Genomic DNA, 13,696 nt, shown 5'->3' with positions numbered 1-13,696 from the left:
CTGTCTGAGATGGTTTAGTGAATCCTACATTGAGCAGGGGGCTGGACACAGTGACCCTGGAGGTCCCAACCAACGGTAACATTCTATGACCTTTGGATATGTGGTCGGTTTCACTCAGTTAGACCACAGCCTGTGTTCTCTCTGTCCAACTGCTGATAATGCTCTTGTCTTTCTTTTGCTTTGCTGTTTTGTTTCTGTGCAGGTGATTTCACTTCCTCGTTTTGGTTCGTCCTATCACATTTTGGGAGGGGCTACTTATACTCTCCTGGCACATGCATTCTTTGCTGGCTATATTCCAAGTCAGATGGATGTTTGGAGTCCCAGTTGCCCAGTGAAGGATTATCTTGCTGAGGTTTTCTCTATTGCTTCTCCTGTGGTTTGTTGTCGTGTTCCCCCTCCCAGCACTCTTCTCATTTTGCTACACATAGGGTCTGGGGATTTCCATGTATACCGAAGGTCTTTTGGGGTTCCTTTCTTTTTCTTCCATCTTTCATTTATGACTGTGTGAACACGTCCTTCACCCCTGCCTCACCCTCTGTCTGTGTGCACTACATTCTGTTGTTCTTTGGGTTACATTCTGTCTATAGTTGAGGCTGCAGGTAAGGACACTCAGGGTCAGTTAACATTGAGTTGGGGGCACCATTGCGCAATGTTAGGGTACCAACCTCCACGGTCAGGCAGGGACAAATCAGGGTCCATTTGCCCAGTCTGTACAGGAACTTGTGTTGTGCAGGCTGAACATCTCCCCTGGTTTTTGGGCCAAGTCATAACAATTGTCTGGTGGTGGGCAATAGGACTCACTATTAAAATAAAGACATTTTTGTATGGCTTCAATGTGTTCCCTGTGCACTGTAATGAGGTACTGGGACAGTGATGTAAAATGTCCTGTGACCAATGGACTGCCTTGGTCCTACATTCTGTCTTCACTTCTGCGCCCAGGGCCGCCATCAGGGCATTACTGCCCTTACTATAGTATGGGGCCCGGTGAGCAGAAGGAAAAAGGGGGAGCCCGACCAGCTCAGGCACGCGGGCCCCATGCCCCTGGCAAGCCCGGGCCCCCCCTCTCTTTGCCTCTACTCACCGAGCTTCAGGGAGTCAGCGGCAACAGTTCAGAGCATGATGCACCCGGCGGCCGGAAATGAGCGCTATACCTTTAAACCGCCTCCGGGTGCATCATGGTCCTGACGCCGGCCACGTGACATGCTGCACGCTCACTTTCATTTCGGAGCAGAGCAGCAGTGTGCCACACGTGGCTTGGGACTGCATGGGACAGGCAGGCAGACTTCAGCGGTGGCAGCAGTGGGAAATAGGCAAAGTGAGTGTGAGTGTTGATGAGGCCGTGGCAGAGCAGACTGTGTGTGTGTGTATCGAGGAGGCAGCAGGCAGTGTATGAGGACTGAGGAAGGCTGCTGAGGGGTTTCTAGCAAGGGAAGGCCACAGGGGGGTTTGTTGGCCCTGTGAGGGGGGTTTGTTGGCCCTGTGAGGGGGGGTTTGCTGGCCCTGTGAGGGAGGGGGGTTTGCTGACTGCGGAGCAGGGGTGGAGCCTGGGCGGAGTCTCAAGGGGGCCCCAAAATTTTACTAGTATGGGGCCCCGAAATTCCTAGTGGCAGCACTGTCTGCACCTGGCGCCTCTGGTGCTTATTAGACAGAACAATGTTGTGTGAGGCCTAGTGACTAGTTCTCAGGGGGTGTCAGGATGCCACGCTCAGGATGCCGGGCATCGAAGTGAAGTGACTGACAGAGAGGACAGTGACTCGCCCAGGGGGATATGGGGGACTCGGTACCCAGGCCTTTACCTTCTTGGGATGTCACGGCAGTCGGCTCCCGGGCCCGTACTCTGGGGTCACTCTTTAAAAGGGGTTTGTTACTTGAGATGAATAATAGTTTTGTCTCGTGACGCCACATGTGGTTTCTGGTAACGGGTACCAGCGCTGCTGCAGACCTCTGGGGCAGATGTTAGGGCAGCTGGGTTGGCGCGGCTCTCCACAGGCAGAGCACAGCCCCAGGGCAGTGTAGGTGCAGATGGTGATGCTGGGCTTTGTAGTGCAGGAGGGATAACGTGGTGGAAATAACTGACAGAAGCAATGGGGTGCAGTCATCCGAGTTTACTCACAGTTATTAGGTTCCTCAGGTGGCACTGTACAGGTGTCAGCCTCCCACGTCGTGCTGCGTTTACCAGGCAGGGGTTCAGCACTCCCTCAAGTATATCAGAAGCACTTAACGGGACCCCCTTTTTGTATGTTCCTTCCTTAGCCGACTTCCCCCACTGGGTCTCTCCCTCCTGCCCTGGGCCTCGCCACACAAAGTCCCCAACGGGTACCTTGAGATCCCTCTGGGCAACTTGAAGTTCCCGGACCTGACTTGGTGCCCTTTTTGGCGGCTTGGGTGCGAAAGTGGCGACTGCACTCTGAAAGTGCAGAAGCCTCAGGTTTTCCAGCCGAGACTTGGAGTAACACGGCTGGTCCAGGGACCGGTTCCCTTCTTGCGGCCTGATCCCTCTGAAACTTGGCAGATTCGGGCGTACGGGTGCCGTCCTGCACTCACCGTACCCCCTGGGATCCCTTCTATTACTGGAGCCTTCCTCCCTGACTCCCCTCTCTCTCCTGGGCCTCTCTGACTAGGCCCCACTATGGAGCAGAGCTCCTGAAGAGACTCTGCTCCTCAGACTGCTCCTCTCCTCATCTCTCTCACTGAAAATGACCTCACTCTCTAAGATGGCTTTCCTTTTTATATACAGGGTGGTCCAAAAGTAGGTGGACAGAAAGTGTAATAGAATGTTGCTGTGCTGAGATAATCTTATAAATGTGCCCCTGCTGTGTACTGTGTAATGGCTGTGTCTGACCATGCAGGAACATGGTCTGATCATACCACAGCTCCTGGACAGGGGAGGAAGCAAAAGAGTATACAGACCTTACTGCAGGGGATCACAGCTGATTCTTTCTTTGAAGGAAAACATTGTTTAAAAACAGGTAGGGAAATGTTTTACCTCACAAAAAGAATCAGCTGTGATCCCCCTGCTGTAATGTCGGTATACTCTTTGGCTCGCCCACCACCCCGCTTAGGAGATGTGGTATGATCAGACCATGTTCCTGTACGGTCAGACACAGTCATTACACAGTACACAGCAAGAGCACATGTATAATATTATCTCAGCACAGGAACATTCTATTACACTTTCTGTCCACCTACTTTTGGACCACCCTATATATTCTTTAAGTGCTCCCCTGTTCTGCGTCCTCCACCCACACCCACTACTGGTTCTCCCTACCTTTTGGTTCCCCCCACTCCAGCCAGGGATGGGGCAGCAGAAGTGCATAATGCCCTTCCAGCCGTCCTGGAGTAGTGTAGTGTTGAGTGCAGGTGTTGGGGTCCCAGGCAGTACTCCCTCCTTACCTGAGAGAAGGAGATGCCACACCTCTGGGTGAGGTGCAGGAACCTCTCTGGCGACTGAACCCTCAGGGGCGCCACAACAGGGCATAGGACCAGGGCAGCACAAATCAAACTTCTTATCTCTACTATCTACATTTCAGTGGCGTCGATGTAAAGACTTCACGTTTCATGCAAGAGATGTTACTTTTTGTTTGTACTGTTTGTGAGGACGTATGTGTAGTATATATATATGTGTATATATAAATATATATATATATAATCTTTTGTTTCTATTTTTGCCCCAAAAAATAAAAAGTGATTTATTACAATACACTGTGTTCCAAATTATTATGCAAATAATATTTTCTCAGATTTTCCCAAATTACCTATATGAATTTCAGTCATTGTAATTTTCCAGTCAAATAACTATTAGAGTACAATTGAAAGGTTTTTGTACAAACTGCCTATGATAACAGTATATTTTTAAAAAAATAAAAAACTCAAACTGCACTCAAAATACATGTTCCAAATTATTATGCACAGCAGAGTTTTCAACCTTTTCATTTTAATAAAGAACAAAAAAATGGTCAATTTTGAAATTATAAGCATTAGCAGGTTATTGCAAACTGAAATCAAACAGTTTTCAACTCAAAACTTTATTCTAGGTGATGTTACATTTGCACTTAGGACCCCTTGTTCGAAAGGAGCTTCTGAATTCTCTCATCCATTGAATTTGTCAGGTTTTGGATGCAGATGTGTTATGTGCAGCATGAGACGGGGCATTATCATGCATGAAATGATCTCGATGGTCCAGATGGATGGAGTGGAGGATGGCTGGTTGATGGACACCCCATGCAAACACGGCTACGGCGCTAACAAGGAGGAGGTGGAGTAATGTTTTGGGCTGGAATCATGGAGAGAGAGATTGTCGGCCCTTTTAGGATCCCTGAAGGGGTAAAGATGAACTCCATAATGTATGTTGAGTTTCTCAAACAGCACTTCCTTCCATGGTTCAAGAAGAAGAACCGTGCATTCCGCAGCAAGATCATTTTCATGCATGATAATGCCCCGTCTCATGCTGCACATAACACATCTGCATCTCTGGCTGCTATGGGAATAAAAGGGGACAAACTGTATGGTGTGGCACCCATGCTCCCCTGACCTCAACCCCATTGAGAACCTCTGGAGCATCATCAAAAGGAGTGTCTATGATGGCGGGAGGCAGTTCACATCTAAGCAACAGCTCTGGGAGGGTATTCTGTCCTCATGCAAAACAATTAAAGCAGAAACCATCCAAAACCTGACAAATTCAATGGACGAGAGAGTTCAGAAGCTCCTTTCGAACAAGCGGTTCTATGTGCAAATGTAACATCACCTAGAATAAAGTTTTGAGTTGAAAACTGTTTGATTTCAGTTTGTAATAACCTGCTAATGCTTATAATTTCAAAAATGACAATTTTTTTGTTCTTTATTAAAATGAAAAGGTTGAAAACTCTGCTGTGCATAATAATTTGGAACATGCATTTTGAGTGCAGTTTGAGGTTTTTATTTTTTTAAAAATATACTGTTATCATAGGCAGTTTGTACAAAAACCTTTCAATTGTACTCTAATAGTTATTTGACTGGAAAACTACGATGACTGCAATTCATATAGGTAATTTGGGAAAATCTGAGAAAATATTATTTGCATAATAATTTGGAACACAGTGTAAATGGGGGAGGTCTGCTTTTTAAACATTTTTTTTAGAATTACCGGCACAAGTTTTTTATTATCATTTTTTTTAAATTGTTAGATGGACGTATGTGCAATTTATATAACTTATGCTCTTGTCTCAGATTTAATAAAGACTGATTTTGTTTTTACTGAGTTAATCCGATAGGTTCTTATGGCCATGCAGATGTCTAATTTTTTGCCTTCCATTTTTCCGAGTTTTTTTGGGGGGGGGGGATTCCCTTTTTTATAATTTTCTTCTTTGTAATTAAATGTTTTTACCACTATCATTTATTTATTTAGTTATTTATTTTACTGCACTGAACTAATTAACATTTTTTATGTGTTTTTTTCATATGCAGATGTTTCATATTTTTTCTTTGGGGGGGTGGTTCGATATTGAATTATATCTTTGGGATATTACAGTTTTGTGGATGAATAAATAGAGTATATTTTTTTGTGTATTGTATATTTTAGGTGTGTACGTTAAATTTTTTTTTCAATTTAACCACGTCCCTTTTAGAAAGTCAGCGCTCCTGCACGCGCCCATTTTCCTCCCAGAGTGCTGCTTTCTAGGCGGTTTCAGTGTCACCTGGGGACTTGCCAGCTCTCCTGAGACATTCAGGGAGTGGTATAGGTGTATCTGGCTACAGATCAGAGTTTGGGGTCTCAAACATACAGTAATGGGGACCATGTTGGTTGTCACCTGACTTTTCCAGTAGCCTTTTATATTCTATTTTCTTACTTATATTCCTAGAGGTGAACATTGTAGGAATTGGCGGCTCTGACAAGTTGTCCATCATCAGAGGTTGTCCCGGGCTTCCAGGACCACCAGGACATAAAGGAGACCCTGGAGCGGCCGGACTAACCGGTGATTGCTATTTAAATATTATGTGATTGTACTTTAGAGATGTATTTGCACAGTTTATTTTTTACATCTGCTTCCATTGATTTAAATATGAATACAGTTTGATTTGCTGATTCCTATGACATGCATGTGGGCTGTCATATGGATGATCCTACCGCAATGGAAGAGTTCCTTTACCTTATGGGATACAGCGGCATGTATAGGAGTTAAAAATAGGTACCCCATTATGGTGCTGGGTTTTGCCACCATGAGCAGGAGGGCATGGTGTTTGTTTGTCCCCATTCCCCTGACCTTTATCACCCGTGGCCAATTCCACACCCCCTGATGTGCTAAGAAGCCAGTTTCCCAATGTAGTTCTCTCCAGCCAATATCAAAGGGGGTAGAACAACCACGGCTGGGTTTCACTGTACTAAGATCCCATAGTGTCCACAAGGAGAGTAGGAAGAGGAATGGCAATACCTGTAAGGGAGTGACCGGGTGACCAAAGACAGTTCTGCATTACCTCAAAAATGGCCGACAATGGTGGTAACTACATGTCTCCATCCTCTGAGCTTAGCTGTGAGGGCCGTATAATTCAGCAGAGTAATCTTCAGCAGACGAGCTGGATTAGTGTTCATGAAAACCTCTTGTATTTCCCAGGAACCGATGGAAAACCAGGAAAAGTCGGACCCCAAGGAGAAAAAGGTGATGTGTAAAATTATCAGGGTAATCTCTAAGAGCGGTCACCTCCAACCTGTGGTTCTCCAGCTGTTGAGAAACTACAACCCCCAGCATGCCCTGACAGACAAAGGACACACTAGATATATTACAAATTGGGGCACACTGAGTACTTGTTTCAGTGATCGTCGACCCTGTACTGCACACATAGGGGTATGGTACGTGCCCATAGCAGGTACACCAAGGATCCATGACACGGCCATGTGCATGGGGCTACCTGGGCTTCACTACTTGTGGCATGTGGCAACTGATATCCAGAAGGTCCAAAATAAGTGATACGTCTTTAATTACCTTGGTCAGGTGAAGCTGGGAAGACCGAAGCCAAGGGAGTAAAAGGAGAAAAGGGAGAACGTGGAGCCTCAGGAATAAAAGAAGAATATCGTGAGTAGAGACACCGGCAATAAGATAGATTGCACAGGCTGCAATAGAAACGCTATGATCAGGGGTCTAGCTTACCTGCATTGTATACAGGGGGCTGTGGTAGTCTAAAACTCTCATCCTGCCTCATCAGATACTCAGACACATGACCTTTCTTCCCCCATGCTTTACACTGCAGCTTTCTTATGTATGAAGCTGCCCAACAACTTTTTTTTATATTATTCCAGGTGCCAGAAACTGTAAGGAGCTGAAAGAGCGGGGAGAAGTATTAAGTGACTGGTATACAATATTCCCTGATGGAAAGAACCCCCTGAAGGTGCTGTGCGATATGCACACGGATGGAGGGGGCTGGATTGTAAGTCAGTAGACACTTTACTTCATATAATCAACAATTCAGTGAAAGAAAAAAGAGGAGAGCACATACCGGTCTAAAAAATCCTTTAATTCCGTCTATTTAAAATTCCATGGCAGGGGGGTAAGCTGTACACATCATCAGACGATGGCCGTTTCGCGCCCACCGCGCTTCTACGGGTCCAAGGAGTACAAGGGAAATGACAATGGAGCTGATTTAAATAGCAGCCACCCAATAATCTTGTCAATCAGGTAAATTAACTTATTCAACCCCATTGAGGTAAAACCATAATGCCAATAGACATCTATGTATGGAAAACCTGCACAGCATAAAATTAAAACAATATTAAAGAATATGTCAGCCAGGGATCATCAGAGAAACTCTGATATGTCCAATCTGTCGTTAAAACCAATCGGACCCTGTGCTATGATCCACCTGGCTTCTCTCCTCAATAGTAATCTATTGAGGTCACCACCCGGCAGTGGTAACATCACCTTTTCTAAACCTGCAAACTTCAATGTATGGGGATCGCCTCCATGGCAATCACGGACATGCTGAATAAACCTTTTTGACCCTTTACCTGTCGCAATTGATCTAAAATGTTCATGAATACGGACAAATAAGGGGCGCAAAGTTTTGCCAATGTAAAAAAACCCACAAGGGCAAAAGATGGCATAAACCACCCCTTTAGTGAGGCATGTCACCAAATCTCCACACTATGGATCTTGTCACCCTGTCTGAGAGATTTGGTGGTTAAATGAAAAGAACAAAAGTTGGAACTGCCACATGTATAATTTCCTACCAGTCTGCTCTTATTTAACCAATTATCAGACAATGTTGTTACCTGATTCTTCACCAGGATGTCTTTTACATTTTTATTCCGGATGTTTTTACACCAGTTAGTGCTCTCTTCTTTTTTCTTTCATTGAATTGTTGATGAACTCACTTTTTGTCTTGAGAGTAGTATCCAGTCTTCATAGGGCGAGGTGCCTCAGCTGACTATTCCAAAAGCAACTGATTATAGACTGACTATAAGCACGTAGTGATGGTCTTTTGCCTCCGTGTTTTACTTCATATAATGATGGTTAGTGTGACGCTGAGTCACAAAACCGACAGTCCAGCACACCACAGATCCCATAGGGTGGCTGAGCAGTCACTCACAGCATCCCTGGGCCCCAGTCAGATGTGTAACCGTGTCAGTACCCCCTCTTTTAGTGGAACCACTGGACCCCCAGGCTTCTCAGGAATCCTAGCATGAAATGCCCTGATCAGTCGATTGCCCCTCACGGATCGGGCTGGAACCCAGGGTCTCTCCTCCGGTTCGTATCTCTTCCAATATATGAGGTACTGGAGGGAATTTCAGACCCTCCAGGAATCCACAACCCTCTGTAGATTATATTCTACACTATTCATATCAATAGGAGGCGGATGTGCAGTAACAAGCCCTGGCCATTACAAGTAGACGGCCAAGCCCCGCAAGTAAGTACTTCCGGCCGACCACCACCACTTATATCAGCTGATCGGCGGGGGTGCAGAGTGTCGGACCCCAGCCAATCAAACATTGATGCCCTATCGAAAGGATAGGGCATCAATGTAAAAGTAGTGGACAACCTTTTTAGGAGGAATTCCATGCAACCTCCCCACATGACATATAAACAACCTAGAGAGTCTCTGCATTAGGTAACCCTGAGAAGGGAACAAAATGAGCTTGCTTACTGAATTGGCAAAAAAAAAACAATTCCCCGGCCAGCCAGTTATGACAAACTTTAGCATGTGCGCAGACTTCACAGGCGGATACAACATCTTTAATATCATTACTCATAGATGGCCACCAAAAGAGTCTGGAAATAGCTTTCCCTGTAGCTGTGACCCCAGGGTGATCACTCAAGACAGAATCATGAAACTCCTGTAAAAGGCACGATCTTAAGCAGATAGGGCACAAATAGCTTGAACCCTGGAGTGGCGAATGGAGCCAACAACTGAGTTTTACGGATCTCCGCTTCCAACTCCAAAGATGCCACAGAAACCACAATGCCCTTAAGGAAGAATCGAGGATGGAGGTTCTTGAGGTGAGACTGAATAAAGACAGCATAATAATGCGTCAACCTTCACATTCTTAGACCAAGGTCTGAATATGATAGAGAACTTGAATCTGGAGAAAAATAATGACCATCTGGCCTGTCTAGGAGTTAGCTGTTTAGCTGATTCAATGTAAGCTAAGTTTTTATGGTCAAAAATGTATTCTTTGAAAAAAAGGAACATGGCCAAAAATTAGTCAGAGTTTTGACACCCTGAGATAAAACGGCCCCTACTCTGACCTTTGAAGCATCCACCTCCACAATGAATGGCTCCTGAAGATTGTATTGGATTAAAACAGGAGCAGACATAAAATACTTTTCAAAAACATCAATAGCATCCAGTGACCAAACCTTGAGGTCCGAACCTTTACGTGTGAGGTTTCAGGTCACTAGGTTGAACCCAATCTATCATGGTTTGCACCTTCCCAGGATCCATTTTAAAACCATCAGCCGAGAAAATGTATCCTAGAAATGCAAACTCCTGAACAGAAAAAATAAATTTAACAATTTTTGCAAACAAAGAATTTTCCCTCAATCTTTGTAAAACAACACAGTCATGTTCATGATGAGAATTCAAATCAGGTGAGAAAATGAAAATATCATCAAGGTAAATAACAACAAATCTCCCAATCCAATCAAAAAAGACATCATTCATAAAATTTTGAAATACTGCTGGTGCATTGGTTAACCCAAAAGGCATGACAAGATTTTCGAATAGACCCTCCGATGTTAAAAACGCTGTTTTCAACTCATCACACTTCCTGTTGTATATCAAATTGTAAGCCCCTCTAAGATCCAGTTTAGAAAACCATTTAGCCCAAGTAAGCTGATTATAAAGGTCAGGGATGAGCTGAAGTGGGTAAGTATTCTTAACCGTGATCTTGTTCTGTTCTCGTAAATTGAGGCAAGGACGGACACCCCCCATCTCTTTTTTTTACAAAAAAGAATCCAGCAGCCATAGGGGAGGAGGAAGGACGGATATGACCCTTCCGTAAACTTTCGTTCACATAACTTTTCATGGTCGTACGTTCAGGCCCAGATAAATTGTAAAGGTGAGCTTTAGGTAATTTAGCACCAGGATAGGAAACAAAGGGTGGTTATTAATGGAACACACTCAGACTGGGTCTCAGTTAACAGTGGGGTTCCACAGGGGTCAGCATTGGGCCTGCTTCTTTTTAACATATTTAATAATGACCTTGTAGGGGGCATACAGAGTAATATTTCAATATTTGCAGATGACACTAAACTTTGCAGGGTAATCAATACAGAGGAGGACAAATTTATATTATAGGAGGATCTATGTAAACTAGAAGCTTGGGCTAATAAATGGCAAATGAGCTTTAATGGGGATAAATGTAAGGTAATGCACTTGGGCAGAGGAAATAAAATGTATAATTATATGCTTAATTGTAAAACACTGGGCAAAACTGTCACTGAAAAAGACCTGGGTGTATTGGTGGACAACAAGCTCACGTTTAGTGGCCAGTGTCAGGCAGCTGCTGCAAAGGCAAATAAAATAATGGGATGCATTAAAAGAGGCATAGATGTTCATGAGGAGAACATAATTTTACCTCTATACAAGTCATTAGTGCGACCACACTTAGAATACTGTGTACAGTTCTGGTCTCCGGTGTATAAGAAAGACATAGCTGAACTAGAGCGGGTGCAGAGAAGAGCGACCAAGGTTATTAGAGGACTGGGGGGTCTGCAATACCAAGACAGGTTATTACACTTGGGGTTATTTACTTTGGAAAAACGAAGGCTTAGGGGTGATCTTATTACTATGTACAAGTATATGAGGGGACAGTACAAAGACCTTTCTACTGATCTTTTTACTCTGAGGCCAGAGACGGGGACAAGGGGGCATCTTCTACGCCTGGAGGAAAGAAGGTTTAATCATAATCACAGACGCGGATTCTTTACTGTAAGAGCAGTGAGACTATGGAGCTCTCTTCCACATGATGTTGTAATGAGTGATTCACTACTAACATTTAAGAAGGGCATGGATGCCTTTCTTGAAAAGTATAATATTACAGGTTATATATACTAGTTTCCTTGATAGGGCATTGATTCAGGGAACTAGTCTGATTGTCGTATGGAGTCGTGAAGGAATTTTTTTCCCCAATATGGAGCTTAGTGTTTGCCACATGGGTTTTTTTGCCTTCCTCTGGATCAACATGTTAGGCTATGGGTTGTACTAGATGTGTAGCGCCCCGAGGGTTCTGCTGCTACAGGGGTATTGCACCTCTGCCTGAGGTGTGATATTCCACTCCCGGGTAAGGATGGAGTATGGACCAGGGCTCAGTTAGCTGCATACAGCACACTCACCCCATTTCCGAGGGAGAGTTCAACGGTGCTCCCACTAGACAGAAATGCAGGTATGACTGACTATGTCCCTGGCTGGAGTGGGGAGGGGGGGAGGAATACCCAGTGATGTAGGAGCAGATAGGGGACGGTTCCTGAGCGTAGGTAGGAGCTCATTGGTTGCTGGTCACCTGAGCTCACACACTAGGGAAGGGTATATAAGGTGGGCACCATCTTAGTTCTGAGAGTAGAAGAAGTCAGTTCAGTCAGAGAAGAAGCAGAGTGGAGATGTGACAGGGAGCTGTGGCTCCCTCTTGGCCCAGCTCCATGAGACAGGCCTAGAGAAAAGGCCGGGAACAGAAAGGAACAAGAACAGCAAGGAACAGAAACAGAAAGGAACGGCAGAGAAAGAGAGAAAGAAACAGAAGGGCTCAGGAACAAGAAGGCAGAAGGGACCCTAAGAGCCCACGAGAATACAGGGTGAAGGGTCAGGCAGATTAAGGGTACCGGATCCCAAGTTGGTGGAGGAGAAACTACCCTCAGCCAAAGACCGGACGTCGTGATCATTTATTGGTGCGACACCTCATCAAACCTGCTAGGAAGGCACCATATAGGACAGCGGAGGACGGGGCCCACGTTTACCCGCACAAGTTCGCGGCAGCTGGACAAAAGTGGGTCACTGGTGAGGCAAGCCAGAGAAAGGATAGAAGGGGGTCCTGGGCCATGCTCCTGAACTGCCTGGGGGTTGACCGAGCCCCTCACCTGGTGGACACCGCACGGCTTGGGTGGTCACTACCTGTACAGAAGTGACCCGGAGCATCTGAACTGTGAGTAAAAGGCATTGGACTGCAGTACGTTGTCTGTGTACTCTTTCGCTCCTCCAGCACTAACGGTACTGGGACTCCCTGCACCATCACCCCCACCATCCACTGCACTGCCCTGGGGTTACACTCTTCCCGTGGGGAGTTATACAATCTCAGCTGCACCTGCCATCAACCTCAGGGGACTGCCTTGCAGCGGCGGTTCATAATAACCGCAATCCACAGGTGGCGTAGTCGGACATTATCAACAGCACATAGCAGACTACCATTGGTCTGACCACCCTGAGCCACGGAACCGGGTAGCCACTACTACCCCCAAGGTCTCCCTATTGCCCGGCTCCGAGTGCCCCACGGCTCAGGGGGCGAGTCAGATGGACTTAGTCTTCCTTCAACCTTAAAAACTATGTTACTATGTTAGGAACAAGATCAATAGCACAGTCATAGGGACGATAGGGAGGTAGCATCTCTGCATCTTCAGGTACCCTGGTAGACACTCCAGACTTGTGGAGCATACTTGCGCAGAGCTTAGACATTTCTTATGACATTTGGGGCCCCGCTTAACAATTTCCTTCTAACACCAATCAATAACCGGATTGTGAATAAGCAACCATGGAAGCCCCAGGACCATCCCAGCAGGTAACTAATCCAAGAAAAAACAGGAGATGGATTCAGAGTGAAGTGCTTCTATTTGAAGCATGAATTCCACCGTTACAAATTGGACATAGTTCTGAAGTAGCGGAGTTTTGTCAATTGAAAAAATTTGAATGGGTTTTGCCAGGTTAACTGTCCCTAATCCTAATTTCTGAACCAGTTCAAAATCAATAAAGTTAGCTGCTGACCCGCAGTCAATGAACGCCAATGCTGGCAATGCCTGATTCTTGAAAGACAAAACCGATAAGCAGTACTCATCTGAGGAGAAAAAGGGTACCTGGAAGTCTGGGTGACCTCCTCAACTATCACCCAGACTTAGACGTTTTCCCTATGGCTTACTTGCTTGAGGGCGAGCTGAACAGTCCTTTAAAAAATGTCCCGTGAGGCTACAGTAGAAACAGAGTCCAAGATACTGTGTCCGTTTTTTCTCCAAAGCATGAAAACTGG

At 45.5% G+C, this 13,696-nt stretch overlaps 2 protein-coding genes across 3 annotated transcripts in view; one reads left to right on the top strand and one right to left on the bottom strand.

The window, feature by feature from the left end:
* LOC141154417 (ficolin-2-like) overlaps nucleotides 1-13,696 on the bottom strand; it is a 142,761-nt gene that overhangs the window by 65,436 nt on the left and 63,629 nt on the right. The window lies entirely within an intron of this gene.
* LOC141154416 (ficolin-1-B-like) overlaps nucleotides 1-13,696 on the top strand; it is a 65,983-nt gene that overhangs the window by 7,346 nt on the left and 44,941 nt on the right. Inside the window, exons 2-5 of the mRNA XM_073640326.1 lie at nucleotides 5,838-5,951; nucleotides 6,588-6,632; nucleotides 6,966-7,046; nucleotides 7,271-7,398. Coding sequence (XP_073496427.1) covers nucleotides 5,838-5,951; nucleotides 6,588-6,632; nucleotides 6,966-7,046; nucleotides 7,271-7,398 — 368 coding nt within the window. The remainder of the gene's footprint in view (nucleotides 1-5,837; nucleotides 5,952-6,587; nucleotides 6,633-6,965; nucleotides 7,047-7,270; nucleotides 7,399-13,696) is intronic.

This window comes from Phyllobates terribilis, unplaced genomic scaffold, assembly GCF_046119375.1.
Source record: "Phyllobates terribilis strain yellow unplaced genomic scaffold, ASM4611937v1 Scaffold_7__3_contigs__length_470593459, whole genome shotgun sequence".
Classification (NCBI taxonomy): domain Eukaryota; kingdom Metazoa; phylum Chordata; class Amphibia; order Anura; family Dendrobatidae; genus Phyllobates; species Phyllobates terribilis.
The sequence above is the reverse complement of the archived record's forward strand: the minus strand, read 5'-3'. Positions and strand labels throughout refer to the sequence as shown.